This window comes from Mustela lutreola, chromosome 1 (assembly GCF_030435805.1).
Source record: "Mustela lutreola isolate mMusLut2 chromosome 1, mMusLut2.pri, whole genome shotgun sequence".
NCBI lineage: Eukaryota > Metazoa > Chordata > Mammalia > Carnivora > Mustelidae > Mustela > Mustela lutreola.
The window spans coordinates 148,350,484-148,367,566 of record NC_081290.1 but is presented as its reverse complement, the minus strand read 5'-3'; the positions used below and the strand labels follow the sequence as shown (position 1 = coordinate 148,367,566).

The window sequence follows — 17,083 nt, the reverse complement described above, 5'->3', positions numbered from 1 at the left end:
TAAAGGTTTCCTTCAAACTACTGCTGAAGAGTTTTGTTTTTACTATGCAAGAAAAGATGGTGGGTTGTGCTTTCCAGATTTTCCAAGAAAACAAATCAGAGGACCAGCATCTAACTACTTGGACCAGATGGAAGACTATGACAAAGTGGAAGAGATCAGCAGGTTCATAAAGATAAATGCTCTTTAATCTTAAAAAACAAAAACAAAAACAAAACACCAACTGACCAGTTTTGTGGTTTTGATAGTGAATCCACTGTCTGTGTTTGATTCCAGCAGCTATCTCCTCCAGACGCTTTTTTTTTTTTTCTTTTTGGTAGTTTGCTTGTCTAACATCATATTTGCTTAAATGCCTTTAATGCTTAGACTACTAATCTTTTATTATGAGTTTGGCCTCTCTGTGAGTCATGTGAATTTCATGATTATAGTTTTAAACTTGACCTTTATGGCTGTTGTTAGCATATGGAAATAGTGCAATTCTTATTAGCAAATCAGAGTTTTATAAATAGATCTCAGAACTTTCTCTCTGAGGGCCTTTCTGTAAGGCTTAATTATTGTGAGTAAAGCTAATTTTAATTAGAGTCACTAAAAGATAAGATGATGAGCTCATGAAATTTTAAAATCTGTAAAATTTATATTTTGATTCTCTTTGACTTTTTTTGGTAGAAGGCTATTTGTTCCACTGAAAAGAACTTTAAAGAATCATACGGTGACTTTTGGGCTAACAGCACGTCATGATTCTCAAAAACCATTGATTCCTAGAGGAAATAGATTTTGAAAAGGATGCAAGTACATCCTTTCCCTCCTTCACCTCAAGAAAAGCTTACTGGTTTTCTTTAATTTGTTTAGAAAGCACAAACACAACTGCTTCTGTATTCAGGAGGTTGTGAGTGGGCTGCGCCAGCCTGTCGGCGCCCTGCATAGTGGGGATGGCTCGCACCGTCTCTTCATTCTGGAAAAAGAAGGTTACGTGAAGATACTTACCCCCGAAGGAGAAATTTTCAAGGAGCCTTATTTGGACATTCACAAACTTGTTCAAAGTGGAATAAAGGTTGGCTTTTTAAATTTTATTTCTCTTTGCTCTGGCTATGTTGATTTTATTTTAGTGTTCCTGCTCTCGCTGAAAGTATTTGTAATAAAAAGAAAGAATGTTTAAGGAGACAACCTAAGGGGACAGTAATTTACGACAACTGATTGGGGACAGTGACATGACCTTTTTAATGTTCTTTGGTGACTCTTAAACAGTGCCATCAGGTTGATATCTTGACGTGCTTTCCTTGTGTAATTTACATATTGAAAACAATACCTGGTTTTATAAAGTATGTGTTTAAATGTTGTTTACTAGGCATAATACTTAGAATTGTGTATCTGCACTTGCTGGTAGAAACAAAGAGGTCTTTCGGTTTGGCAACAGCAAAGCATTCGTTTACTGCATCTGTTTTTGTGTCTCTCATAAAAAAATGCTACCTTTACTATGACTTCCTTGTACAATGTTTTTACAGGTAAGTCAAATGTTTTCATCGATAGTTAGCCATTTTTATATTACATATGCATATGCTGCTTTCTCTCACTTCTCCAGTTTGGATTCTCATGTTAGATAATGTCCTAGTATATACATAAAATCACTGTCAAGTTTGACAAGAGCATAATATGTTATATTATTAGCAGTACGAAGCTGTAAAGTAAACTGACATTTTAAAATTGAGGCACATTCAATAGCTCATGACTAATTTAGAATGAAACAAAGTAGCAGTGCGATTTGAGAAGAACTGGTTGTCTTTTATATTTCTTACCTGGGGAGAAAAGTCAAAGGAGGATGTATATTCTACTCATATAGAAATGAACTCCTTGCTTTGTTGAGCTCTATTCAAAGGTACGGATATCAAAACCAGAAGAAATAAGCCAGGAAAAAACAGGCACATTCCTGATGTCGATTCATTACCTGCCATCTAAAATAATTAGGATGAAAAAAAAATAATAAAATAAAATAATTAGGATGATTCAGTTAGAATACAGAGATTATATATTCCATGTTGTTGGTAGCACCCAAATTCAGGTGTGTGTTGTGACTCTGTCACCAAGAAATCCTGCATAAGAGAAGTACTTGATGGTACGTATGATCATTTATGGAAAAGGGCTTCAGCACCAACACACAGATCATTTGGAAAATCTGTTTAAGTCAGTAGTCTCAACTTTCTCCCAATAAAAGTTTTCATTAGAATTCACAGCAAAATCACCAAAAGACTCTTAAAATGAAGCATTAGTGTTTTGCATATAAGACTTTAATAAGTACATTTTGAAATGTGTTCTGATAGGTACAAGAGCAAAGAATTAAGATGCAGCAGCACGTATATTACTCACTAGCAGTGTATTTCTTTTTACAGATTTTATTTGTTTATTTGGCAGACAGAGATTACAAGTAGGCAGAGAGGCAGCAGAGAGAGAGGAGGAAGCAGGCTCCCTGCTGAGCAGAGAGCCCGATGGAGGGCTCCATCCCAGGACTCTGGGATCATGACATGAGCCGAAGGCAGAGGCTTAACCCACTGAGCCACCCAGGCACCCTGCGGTGTATTTTTCTTACTGTGAAAGTTATATGTACTCTTTATGAAAGAAAAAATTGGGGGAATGTATTTTAAAAATCATCCCCTATAATCTCATCAGTTAAAGAATACTACTACTAACATTTTGATATACTTCCAGCTTTTATAATAAAATTAGATGAATTTATCCTGACTTCCAAGATAATATAGGTCCATATTAATAAATGTGGAAACATACAAGAACATGTTTTCTTTTTACTTTTCTCCCAAGCAGCTTTAAAATAAAATTGAAATCCAATCATATATACATCTTTTTAGCTTTCTTTTTTTTGACATAAGAGTATGTCATGAGTATGTTACCAGATTTGAAAACTTCTCTCAAAAACTTAGTTTTTGTCTCTTCTGGGTATTCAATTTCCTAATTATGAGACATTTAGAGTGACTCCGGTATTTTCTTTTTATCAGTGTAAGTAATGTGATTTATCATTCTCCTGTGTATTATTTAACCTGATCATGCATGACTTCCTTAATGTCCCTTCACAGAAAGAGCATTACTGAGACAAAGGACATAAACCCTGATACACATTGCCAATGGTTTTAGAGTATATTTTTAAGTATTTGAAAGAATGACATACAGCTTTTAAATATTTGAATCAAAATATTGGTATTAAAAAGATAAGGCATGATAAAATGTAGGTGTAAGAAATGGGCTCAGTTTCATTGTAAGAAGTGAAGAACTAATGTTCTCATTTCTACCAGTTTACCTGCCTAAGTAATGGCAGCCTTTTCTTGGGGTTCCTTCAGAGTGTGTCTGTTTCATCTCACGCCCATTCATTGGGGTAGTGAACGAAAGTTTATCTTCTCCGACCTGTAGATATTTCATCATGCAATAAAATTGTATAAGCCAGATTTTGACTGTGCCGTGATTCGGCAGTTGGTATGTTCTGCAAGCCTCTGGAAAATTCTGTAGAACCCTCATTGTCCCTTATTTCCTACGACAGTTCCAGGCCTTACAGGGCTTAAAATAAACTTCAAAAATCTGTGATTCTACATTTGTAGAATACATAATATAACCTATTTTTTAAAGTTCAATATTTGAATTCTTTTGGAGTTTGGGACTAGTGATGTCAATAAGATAGGAACCTATCACGGCAGAGTCGAGTGTATACTGTATAGCCAGTAATGAGATGACAGCCTTGTTACCTCAGGTAGGTGATGCTACAACTCTCCTTTATCTTAGGCTCTATGGAACTTCCCTCGCAAGTCATGAATTGGAAGTATTAGAAGAGGCCACTGTTGGTATGATGGGGTGGATGCCAACACATTCATGAGTTGATCATACCATTGATTTTTGTGATATGCCCCTTAGAGACTTCTGAAGTAAAAAAATTTTCACACCTATTTCACAGTAATTTTTTCAGGCTTCTTGATATATGAATAGTTAGTGTGTTCATGGCAGAATTCTGTGCTTGTCAACAATCATTTTATGTAAATAATACAAATAGCAATTTCATAAATTATTACTTTCTCTTCTTTCAGTTTTAAAATTCTAAGAGAAGGCATAAAGCCTTATTAACTGACTAAAGTATTGATTGCAATACTCAGATCACAGAAATTAATAATGTATACTCGACCTAACCTTCATATGTTTGAAATGAAAACAAGACAAACCACAGTGGAGATCCCCCCATGATATTAATTAATGATCGTCTGAGTATATTAAAACAAACATAAAGAGGAATTCCTGATTATAAGAGTTTCTGAAAGCTAGTGCTTGCTGTAAGGGAATCTGGAATTCCGTTTCTGCTAATTGTCAATTAAGAATCAACAGGGATTTCTGTCACCTGGTAAAGGCCTGACATTTTTGTGGCAAGAAGCAGAACATGCTTGGTGTCCTCGAACCTTTAGTAGCCCTGATTCTTAAAGCTACTTCAGAGAGGTGCCATCAACACAGCCAGTCATCCAGGGAACTTAGACAACTCTTCCCTAAGCGGTCCTGTCTGAAGCTAAAATAGGGTGTCTTATTTTTAAACACCCATATTGTGCTGCCTATATTGTGGGAGATTTCAGTACGTGTAATTGTCTATGTCTGTCCAACCCAAGTTATATGCAAAAATGCTAAACAAGCTAAAGAAATGACTTGTCTTTGCTATAGGAAATACATTGTTGAGTTGGATGAATGGAATAAATTCTCATGCCCTGTGAATTTAAACTGTCATTTGTTTGGGAAGAGATGATTCCATTCACAACAGCTCAAATCCTAAAAGACTGAGCTTTGTGAAATTGCCAAGTGAAGAGTGAGTCAGAAAACTGTTTTAAAAGGATGTAGTGATTTCATAGATTTTTGATTGTAGTGCACTGTATAAGCTAACCACTAATACACTGAAGAATGACCCAAGTGTTCAACTGGTGAACAGCCTTTAAAATCTTCATTTGTGGGTGTGTATGTGTGTGTATGAGTATGCACATGCTTTGTTTGTTATTGTTGTTGCTGTTTTATCCCAAAGGGAGAAATTTTAAAAATCATACTATCTATGTCCCTGGGTAGTTTGAGGGGTGCCTGGGTGGCTCAGTGGGTTAAAGCCTCTGCTTTCGGCTCAGGTCATGATCTCAGGGTCCTGGGATTGAGACCCACATCAGGCTCCCAGCTCAGCAGAGGGCCTGCTTCCCCCTCTCTCTCACTGCCTACCTCTCTGTCTACTTGTGATCTCTCTCTCTCTCTGTCAAATAAATAAATAAAATCTTAAAAAAAAAAAGGATACTGGTAGTTTGAAATCTTTAAATTGAGCTTATAGCTGAATTCTGAGTCAGACCTTCTGGCAAGTGCTCGAATCAGCTTCATATATCTGAAGTCCTTGGGAATGACAAGCCAGTGGTTCTCAGGAATGGCTGAACAGTATAATTGCCTGAAAGCTTTAAAAAATTCTGCTGCCCAAATTAAGTTGCACTATCTGGGATTGGTACCTAGGTATTGGTATGATTTTAAAGCTTTCCCAAGCAATTTCAACGTGTAGCCAATTTGAGAGCCCCTGATCTAGACCGAACTAAATACCTGGGTCAGTTTCACATTGAATGAGACACATTTCCCTGCCCAGACTATGCCTAAGTGCTACTACTGAAATGTCCATGGGGAGCAAATGGTTGAATATTAGCTGTTATTTGTCGCTTTTTTTGTCATTTGTCATTTGTTGCTTCCTTGGCCTATACGTATTACTTGTCCACTTTGAGGAAGAAGAGGAGTTCATTCTTGCACCATATAAGATTCTTGATATAAAGTTTTGAAAAAGAATGTTGTAAAATCTCAACAATTCTAATTGGACAATTTCTTTGCCTCTAAATTTTTCCCATTTTTGTTCCTTTTGGAACCTGGTATTCAGCTAGTTGGCAAACTGTCATCCCTGCCCCTAAAATATGTAGACCCCTGTAAAAATGACGAGGACACCAAAAGTTACTCTAGCGTAATTTTACCAAGCTTCTGACTACCAAGGATCTGAAAGTCAGCCTTAGCTTTGTGTGTGTGCAGGAAGCACAAGCCTGCACCTGTTACCCACAGGGTGGCCTCTTGAGGAAACCAACACACAGCTTTCTCTGCCACTCAGTTCTCATGAGCGGCCAGAAGACGGAGAGGCTCACACCCACAGCAGCCCTCTGGGCTAGCAGCATGCAGCAGACAATGCCGAAAGACTTGTCTATCATTGGAACAAGTGTGACTGGACTCCTGTCCCTTTCTATCTACTTGGATCCTCATTTCAAAAGATGCTTTTTGAAGCAATCCTTTTACCAGGGGAGGGGAGGACATAAGGCTGAAAGCTGCTGATTGTCCGGGTGACTGAGCCCATTGAGGTGGGACTCTTGAGAGACAGTGGCCCGGGCGCCCGGGAGCCAGGGGAGTATGAGGAGGAGGACGCAGGGTGTGCCGGGGCAAGCCCCAGTGGGGCAGCCTCTGATTTCACATGCTTGTAAATCACACGCATAATTATGAGCATCGAAAGTTTAATGAAATCCAAGGGCTCATCAACCCATTGGGGTGGATGTCCTACTTCTCTAAAGTTTGTCAGAGACCTAACCTTTTGTGTTTTCCTCTGCCTTCAACTTTCTGTCTTATGGCAGCCCATGAAATGCTAGTATATTGCTCTAGTGAAATAAGTCAGGGCAGAAGAAAAAGCAATTTGCTTATCAAAAGTAGCAGTGGGTATATAGCGTGCACGCAAATGTGTATGTCGATGATTCAACCGTGTGTCAAATACTTTCTCAGAAAATCATTAGAAGTCAGCTCTTCAGCATACTTTAGGTTGGAAGAAAGCCGTAAAATATCTTTGGTAAATATTGCAATAGAAGAACCACCATCCTAAAACACCCAAGTGTATATGTGGCATTTTTGAAGTTTTGGGTCAATCAAATTACTGCATTCGAAGAGAATTGCTATGTATGAGTGGTGGGAATAACTATTAGACAACTTCATTCTGAAAGTGGTTAGAAAATTCATTAAATAGTCTGCCCCCAAATAAAAACTTTTTAATGCCTTCCCTTTCTTTGTGGTTTAACATTCTGGTTCCAAACTCTTAAGTTAAAATGTAAGCAAAATGCACAGCTGCAAGTAAAATTTGGGCCACAGTTATTTTTTCATATCAAGGTAGTAATGACATGGCATTAAGCCCAACTATTTTTCTTTAATTGAGTGTCACAGATACTTTATATCAAAATGCCCTATACGCTCTGAATCATGTAGTTTTAAATTTTTAAATAAGTTGAATCTCATTTCAAATCTAGTAGTAATGTCCATGGAGCAATTACCTTAATGTAAAGCAAAAAGTCCCTTGCTGATGAGAAATAATCAGTGTCATTTTTTGTTTGGTTTAAGTTAGTTTTCATTTCTGATGTTCTTATGTGTTTATTTTGGCATTTGCAATCTCATTGATAAAACATTTGATAAATATAGATATGTATATATGTACTGTATGCCAGTATAAGCCAGTTTAATCTATAAATTCTTTTCCATCGTGCATCACGTTTTTTACTGAGACAGAAACTGAAGAGGCAGCTGTAATGTCCCTCCAGCTGAGCAGAGAAAGGCCTGCTTTCTCCTGCATTTTAGGTCCCATAAGTCACAGTGGAGGTGAGGAAAGTTCTTACATTAATGTCTTTATATTTATCTAAGACCTGAAGGGCAGAGGAAATAGAGCCTATAAATCTCAGAAGTCTATGGTAATCATTAAAACAAGGGGAAAACTAAAAAGTCTGGACCCTAGAGAAAGACTCTGCCACTTGTAAAAATCCTCTGTCTGAACGTGCCTGCTACCACTTCAGAGTATCTGACTAGAAAGAGAAGAGAGAAGAGCGATTGTTGATACCACCTGTCATTGCTTCCCAGGAGCTGTCTTATCTAAAGCAAAGAAAATAGCAGGCATCACAAAGCTACCTGTAAATGGTAGAAGGGAGCATAGCACTCCCTTTTGAGCCATTGAATAGCTTTTCTTTCTCAAAACTACAGACCTCAAGCAAGCTGTGTTGTTAGCAAGTATCCTGCAGTCTTCATTCTTACTAATCATAGCTGTCATTTTTTTAAGCTCTTACTTTGTTAAGCCACAACATAGATGACCCCTTTAATTCTGACAGTAACCCTGTGAGGCATGTATTACTATCCCATTTCACAGATGAAGAGACTGAGGCCCAATGTTAGGCAAAGTGCCCAGGCTAACACAACTAGCAAGCACGGGAGCCAGATTTCCAAGGCAGTTATCTGATGCCATGCTCTGAAACCCCTGTGCTCTGCTGCTCTCTGCCTTTAGTCAGCTAACTGCTCAGGAGGAAAGACAGAAGTATGTTCAAGAAGCTGAGATTGGGGGGCGCCTGGATGGCTCAGTGGGTTAAAGCCCCTGCCTTCAGCTCAGGTCATGATCCCAGGGTCCTGGGACCGAGCTCCACATCAGGCTCTCTGCTCAGCAGGGAGTCTGCTTCTCTACCTACTTGTGATTTCTCTCTCTGTCAAATAAATAAATTAAAAAAAAAAAAAAAAAACCTAAACTAAACTCTTTAAAAAAAAAAAAAAACTAAACTAAACTAAAAAAAGAAGCTGTGATTGGTGATGGGCGATGTTCATCCCAGCAGGACAGTGAGCTGACGGCCTAGATCTGGCATCAAGCATACAAACTTGGGCTCCCATCATTGCATCCACACCATGAGCTGGTGATTTGGCTTTAGGCAAGTGAGGTAGTCTCTCTAGTCTTAGCCTCTTCATCTGCAGAACAGAGATAATAAAAGGTTGCACCTCACACTTCATATGTCCAATGTCACATGAATCTGAAATGCTTTGGGAGCTTTAGCTCTTATCATCTATCATTCTAACATGAAAAGGGTGGGGGGAGGAGGGAAGACAAGACCAGCCCCCAGAATGACTCACAGGCTCTAGGGTCCACTGTTAACTAGATGCCCTCGTGTATAACAGCCCCCTTAATATGGGATTGAATTGTAACCTACGGAAATTGTGGAATAGTGTTAGCCTTTGCAACAAAATTACATGGCAGACCCAGGGAAACAAAGTTATGTTGATGTATGTGTGTGAGTTTTCTTTAGTTCAAAAAGAAAAAGCTAGAACATACTTTTATTTCAGTGTGTAACTAAAGAAAGACAAAACCTTCACTTTTGCGACATCAGCTCTAGACAGTAGATGGATGGCCTTGGTACCTGCCTCCTAACGCAAAGTCCCTTCCTGGGGGTTCTCAGAGAACATGCCTAAGGATGACGAAGCACAGTGCGGCGACCCCCGAGCACGGCCACAGCCTCTCACTAGAATTTCTGTGCTGCCACAGTAGTTTCTCTCAACCTGGATATTATAGTAATGAAGGTCTTTTTGTGTGTTTGTTTTGGAACATGGTTTGTGTCAATCTGCCGTAGAGTTAATAAATTGTAGGATTTGCAAAGGAAATATACTGGGACTGAAAACTAAGAAGGCTCATATTTTTGCCCACTTGCAACTATTGCTCCAAGCATAGATGTAGATTCTCCGGATTTGGGAGGAAAGCACTTGGGCAGAGTTGCTACGAAGTTACCATGTAATGTCATGACATAGCGTACTGCTCCACAATTTTGTTTGTTTGTTTTTTAATAGCAGATCGGTAAAACGTACCATGAAATCAGGGAAGAGAGAAATTTAAAGGAAAACACCAAAGTTAAATAAGTCAGTCTTAAGCAGTCTCCATGCCCACTTCGGAGCCCGATGTTAGGCTCAATCTCATGACCCTGAGATCATGAGCTGAGCCATGATCAAGAGTTGGATACACAACTGACTGAGCTACCCAGGTGCCCCTTTAAAGTGCTTTTAAAAACTGAGTCACTACCTTGATATAAAATCAACTTTGGACTTTGCTTGTCAAAATATGCTTTGAAAAATAAAAAAAAGTGCCATTTATTGAGGTCATTCTATAATATATCATAATGAGAAAAGCTTGAGAAAATCTTTTTCTAAACCATCTAATTTTCTATCTCAGCATGACTTTGTGATACCAGGTGACAACACATGTGGTCACAATGGCTCTCAGGAATTAACATCAAAAGGGAGGTAAAATTTGAATCCTTTAGCCAATGAATTTCTATTTTACTCTATCTGGGCATGACATGTATAATTTAATTTTAAGGTCATCCATTCACTCATTTTAAAATAATGCGTAATTCCACATGCCTAAATTTCATAGCACTGAAAATCTGTAAAAAATAGTTCTTTAAGATAAAATATGTGCCAATTATTCTATCATATACATTGTAGTAGAACAGGAACAGAAAAAGAGATCAATGAACTTAATTCCATCATTGCTAGAAACTACAATCATTTAATCTGATTGTGAACTGAACCCAATAAACTGAAGCTCATATAAAAATGTTATGACAAAAGGATCTTAAAAATTTACATATTGTTAAAAAATTCTTCAGAAAAGATGATTCCTTTCAAACATCTAAATATCAAATATTCTGGCTTTCTCTTTAAGAGTAGCTAAATTCTTTACTTTAAAAAAAATTTTTTAATAAGGTATTTCTAAACCAGCCTCCTATCCTAAAGCACCTTTGATCCAAGTGTATCACAAACCTAAATAAAATTACATCCGACCTCAGTCTATTTCTAGATAGGGAAAACACATCTGTTCTAAGAACCATTAGCCAAAAGTTCGAAACTGTTAAAAAAAAACACATTAAAAAAAAAAGAAAACCAGTGTATACAGTGACCATGGAAGACTCTTGAGGATAGAAAAAATTAGGAAAACATTACTCTAAAAAGGATAAAAAGATAACCAAATTTAATTCCCATTAAATCTTGGGCATTCTCCGAAAGAATTGATGATGAGGCTCTCACAGTTCAAACATCTTTGTTGGAAGGACGTGAACACACCTGTTCAGGAAAGGTGAAACAAAGCTTGAACTGACTTCCCTCTCACATACAGGTCACCGAACATCTGTCATAAGTTATCAGTTCCTAAGCTTAGACTGGACTCAAGCCTATGACCTGAGGTTGAAAAAGCCAGGTAGCTCATTCTCTCTTATCCAGTCTGCTGTGGGGTTTTTTCCCACTCCCCTTTTAACCACTATTTAAACTTCTGTTTGGAAGTTTGGAAACTCCAGGGGTTTGGAAGATCTGATTAACCCCATGACATCAATAATGTATTTACACCCAGGGTCTCTGTGCGTGTCACCTGGGGCTGATCTTAGGATTTTGTGACTCGCAGTAATGTGCCTAGCTTGAAAAAGATTTATCCAATAGCTGGCATAGCTCCTTAATTGCAGCCTAAAGACAGTATCTCCTTGTCCAAGGAAGCTTGTGTATGAGTGTGTGTGGGTGGGAGGGTGTAGGTGTGTGGGTGTGTGTCTATTTTAAGTTTTTGGCTTTGATTTAAAGTCAATTCATATAAAACTTCTGCACAGAAACAAACAAAAACAAAACACAACTTTTGGACATGAACGACTCAGTGAGTTTCTTCCCTTGTAAATAATTATTACCAGCACTACTAAGGAAAACCTCTGGTGACAGCATCAATTTTTAACACCTTTGATCCCTACTGTGTTATATTCCTGTCATATCCCACCTCACTGTGTGGCAATAGCACTCATCCACTGCCAAGACTAGGGTACCAGTTTTGCCAGTTCTGGGACTTGGAACAGTCTGCCTTAACCTTCTGGGCTCTCTGCATCCTCATCTTTGAAGTCAGGGGACTTGGTTTAATGGGTCCTCTTTAGCCCCAAATTCCATGAAATTGAAAGCAGTGCAAGTCTCCAACTGTATCCATGGGAATGATAGGGAAGAGAAGCCATCGGTGTGACTCAGGCGCTAGAGGCTTTTTGCTTGCCCAGGCTTGGAGAGTGGGGCTTACTTTGCTTTATTCTGATTTTTTTTGTTATTCTCCTTTGTCCTGATGCAGAAACACCATCAGCGTCTGCTAGTGCAAAGCTTACTGGGCATCCTACCACACTGGCCAGTAAGTGCCCTCACCTTTCTGTGTGGTCATTGTTACTCTGGTTAAACTTTTAAAAGCTACGTAACTCAGCATGAAGTGAGACTTCAGGTTTCAGTTTATAATGGCAGGAGAATGTTTTAAGGTATAGGGATTAATAGGGTGGTAAGTTTTCAAACCAACAAGTCTATAGGTGAAGACAGATTATAACCTTAAAGTGGGCTGAGGAGAAGACCAGTCCAGAGCTGAGGGAAGGAAGAGAAAATTAGTTCTAGGAGGTCAGGTCACAGAGTTGTGCATCTGTGTGTTGGTCAGGATGGGAAGCATGCATTGTTTAATGTAGGGACTTAGCATGTTTGAAGGTCTTTGGCTTTTACGTCAAGTGGAACGGGGAATCACTGGAGGATTTTGAACAGAAGAGTGACATGATCTGATGAACTATTGAAACAAGATCAGCAGCAGCCTCATTGAGAGTAGACCAGGATTGACAAGGGAGGGAGCAGGGACATAGAGGTATAGGTAAAGCAGACATAAAGAGTACTGACTTCTAGCACCAGCTCTGCTGCAGATGTGCTTTGTGCCCATGGGTCAGTCAGTCATTGACTACTCAAGCTTTAAGTTCTCATCTGCAAATGAAGGAATCAGCAATAGGTGAGGTTCCTTTCAGTTTCAACTTTTGGTGCGTCAATACTTGGAGGAATGTTTAGAAATTTACCCTGTTAGGGCACCTGGATGGCTCAGTTGGTTAACCCTCTGACTCTTGATTTCAGCTCACATCATGGCCTCAAGGTCGTTAGATCGAGCCCTACATCAGGCTCCATACTGTGTGTGCAACCTGTTTAAGATTCTCCCTCTCCCTACCCCTGCCCCCACCACTCATGCTCAGTCTCTCTCTCTATAAAAATACATAAAAAATCTTGGAAAAAAATTACCTTATTAAATATAAACATTTTTACATATGCTGTTTACTGAATTTATACCTCTCTTCTATAGGTTTAAAGAGCGAATTTTCAAACTTGGTACATTAGCAGCACAGGACACTAATGGGTTCCAGCAAAAGGCTGTAAATGACAGGAAAATATCAATTGTGGTAATATTAAGAAGAGGGCTTAGTCTACGCCAGCTGTAAATGATAATTCCTGAAAATAGTAACCACAGACAAATACTGTATGTGTGCACACGCACAGGCACACATACCTCCTTGGGAAATGCAAATTTAAGTGGAGAAAGGGGTCAGAGGATTATTTTTTTTTAAGTTTTATTATACTCAGATTTAGCATACAAGAAGACAATTCCAGGTATCTTGAAGTTGAGAGGATTAAAGCGATGACAGAATACAAAACTACGGACCTCTAATAAGAGGGACATGCAAATGTTGTTGCAGGGAATTTTTAACTATTTAAATTATAAAATAATGACTTGACTCATAAAGTACCCATAATTTACTCTCCGAAGTAGAGTATTCCCAGATAGACTCAGTGAGTTTCTTCATTGTTGTTGGCAACCGAACCTCCTTTAACTAACCAGTCCTTCAGGCTATAAATTCAGCTGGCAACACATGATCTCCTTTTCTACCTGCCTGGGAAACTACAAAAGTTAATTTTGGTTGTGGATAGAATAAACTAGATGTGAAAAATTGAAAAGGGACAAAGGGTAATGCTTGATCATTTTACTTGCACTTGTAAGGATTTCAGCGCTCAGTGTTTCTTTGAGAGAAATCCCATGGTGCCAATTAACCTAACTTTTTCCAAAACAATTCTCTGTTTGGAAAGACTAATTTTCATTGTGGGTGTTCCTTGAAATTGTATGCCTCATCCCCTGTTATTACTGAGATGTGTGCTGTGCAATTCAAAGTACCAGCTTTGCTTCCGTGCACTGTAGAGATCAGGGCTGTATCCCACACACAGTGTCAGACAATCTGCTTTAATTTTGTCCACTGCACACTTTTAACCTTTAGTAATTTTTTTTAAATGTGAAAAGCCATCTCAACCTAATATTAAACCAAATAGTTCATGTCAACACTATCAAAAACACGAAAAGCTGGAGATTTGTTTTAATCAGGAAATCGATTTTCTTGCAAAAATTTTAAAGTAAGTCAACTTTCTTGGCTCGGTTTAAATGACATTTTCATTTTTCTTTGAAATAATGTGAATGCTTTTTCTCCTCCAGTGTAAGACAAAACTGGACTAGAAAAGATTGAAAAGGATTTAACTAACTTGGTAAATCCATTCTCCACTTTATTAGGCTGTGTTGTCTGTTTGGATTTCTGGAGTATTTTTTTAAAACCTAATAAATCAATTAACCAATATTCATTCTAAGATTTAATTTGGTGAATAGAATATATGTGCTTTTCATCAGGCCACACATCTTTTTTTAAGTCTGAAACCACCACACACAAAGAATTTAATTCTGACAGACATTTGTTCTCAGCATAAATACTTTAGGGCCAGTAGTTGTCCCCACTTAATCATGCTTCTTAAAAGTGAATTCCAGAAGACTTGAGGCCCCCAATGACCCCTGGTAAGGTGAGTTGTCAGTAAATTACTTTTATGATGTGCTCTAGGGAAGCAGGTCTGCTAGAAACTTGGTAGGGAGCTGGCCCCCTCTTGCCTGTAGGGGGATGACCTTTAACTTTATCTAACCTTTGCATTTCTAATTCTAAATTTCTGGGAGGCACTTAGTCACATTGTTGGATATCGTATGAAAAGTGAGACCTTTCCTGTACCCATGAGTTAGTCTTAGCCACACATTTGCCGTTAAACTTCCAGATGAAGCTTGCCAGTAAGCTTTTTGTTTCTACAATTTAATTTTTTCCCTTTCTATAATTCGTTACACTTAATTTTAAATACCAGACATTTAATGGGTTGAAATATAAATGAGTTCAAAACAGACTCATAGTTAAATTATGACTGCCTTGGGTGACAGTTGGAAAACACCGTAGAAAATTTAATCCCATAATTGTGCTAATTTGAATTTATTGTGGCACTTGAAAATTTATAAGTTATTAAAGATGAATGATGATATTGCATCAGAATACATTTAATTTTTCACAAAATATTTAGTAATTGAAAATAAGTCTTGTTAATTTTTTGTCTCCATCAAAAGTTTTTACTGTGTTTTTTGGGATAATTATGTACATTGACATTATCTAACAGGAATTTAGATTCAGTTTTGGATGAAGAAATATACCCTTATTTGGCTATATTAGACTGAAAACATTGGGAAATAATGCTTTTTTATAAGTTATAAAATACAAAGTGACCATTAATTTTTCATTAATGACCAGGGCACAACTTGGTTGACCCCGACGTTCATGTTTCAGTTGCATGAATGTCTAATTTCTTTTCTTTTCCCATTAGTTTTGGATGACATTTAATGGGCCAGTATTTTTAATTCTTCCCTCAAGAAAAGTATTTCACTGCTCAGTTTTATTGTCTATAACTGTACTACATGCTTTAAAAATATGTAATACTTACATGTTTACATGTATGTATATGTATAACAGAATCCGATGTGGCTGAACGAAATATTGCTCAAGATAAGCTTTTCCCCAAAATGATACACCTAATCAGACAGTGTTTAGGTATATAAGTGTAAATGCATAGACTAAATGTAGAATATAACCTTTTTGACTTTTATTTTGGATGAAAGCAGAAGCAAAGCCAAGCTATCTAAGCTTTGCATTTGGTATCAACCCTTTGAAGAGATCAACAGTGACAGTCATAGACGCAATTACTGTAACATCAGTAATTTTTTAGTGGGGAAGGAAGAGATCAGCAAATTCCTTTCTGGAAATCAAAGGTTCTGGCTCAAGAGCATATATAAACAAGATGTAAGTTTTAAATATAGCTTAAATGCCACCCAGGCGAGAAACTCAATGGCAAAAGAGTTGTCAACAGACAGAAAGGAATCTTTAAATGGTGGAGACTATATTAAACTGGTGACACTAATGTTAGGGCTACATGGGCATGTGCTTCTATCCCTGCACCCCACCGGGAGGGGTCCCAGTTGTTTATATTTGAATCTGGGAAACACACTACTAGTAAAGTAGAACGTTGATGTAACTTGTTGATAACCCTAAGAAGATTTTACTTGAGAAAATGGCAAGCTCACAATTTTGAATCGAATATGGAAACAAGAGGTAGAACAAAATCGATGATATGTGTGAAGACACTAATATTCAGACTGTCTTAGGCTGTTTGCTTATGTTAATCCTACCAGAAGTATTTGTTTGGCATCATGTCTACCCCTTCTGATATATAGGTGATTTTTATTTGCTTGTGTATTTGTTTTTGTTTTGCTTCATCAAAAACTATATGCTTAGGTATCTTGGTGATTTTAACCAGTACAGCCTGCTCCACACACTATCATTTTTGGAGACTTGCTATTAAATTATCATTAAACATGGACCAGGAGACAATGTGTAACGTGGGTTAGGTACTGAACAGGATCCATCTATGGAACCCAACCCAAAACACAGGACCTGGAGGGTGGAAGGTAGTTCCCCCCAGGAAAGTCAGAGTGCTCTGACCACAAGGAATGGATGGTGAGCAGGAAAAGCAATAGGGATATGAGGAAAATATAATGAGGGAGGGGAAATAATAAATTACCTGGTACACGGGGAACGAATCTTAAAGGGCATTGGCAGAAAAGAGACAAGAGCTCTTGAGGTAGGAAACATCATGGGGATTGAGATAAGGCTAGACATATAAACTGGGGCGAGGGACAGTACTCATAAAGGGTTGTGTGTACTCAGCGAAGGATTCAGAGTTTCTTTCTATGGTAGACAACAGGGACTGATGGCCAGGCCCCGGCCCTATGGTGCTTCTTTGTAACCAGTTGGCTTCTTCAGGAGCCATGACTGCTCTGCTTCCCCTTGTAGGGGATTTGGGAGATTTTCCTCATCCAGAGGGCAAGACAACTTCAGAATTGAATCTAGAAACAATTGAAAAATGTGTGCAAGGGGAGAAGATCCTAGGAAAAACAGAAACTCAGTTCAAACGGGCTTACTCCAAAAACAAAACAAAACAACTCTCAGCTTTGCTTTCCCCTGTGTTGCCTTGGGGCTTTCCCTTATGTTAGCTTCATTCTTGGGCAGACTTTCTTCTC

General features: G+C 38.1%; 1 protein-coding gene across 2 annotated transcripts in view; it reads left to right on the top strand.

The window, feature by feature from the left end:
* HHIP (hedgehog interacting protein) overlaps nt 1-17,083 on the top strand; it is a 93,075-nt gene that overhangs the window by 12,284 nt on the left and 63,708 nt on the right. For both annotated transcript variants that reach the window (XM_059176186.1, XM_059176193.1), the window contains exons 3-4: nt 6-162; nt 847-1,048. In XM_059176186.1, coding sequence (XP_059032169.1) covers nt 6-162; nt 847-1,048 — 359 coding nt within the window. The remainder of the gene's footprint in view (nt 1-5; nt 163-846; nt 1,049-17,083) is intronic.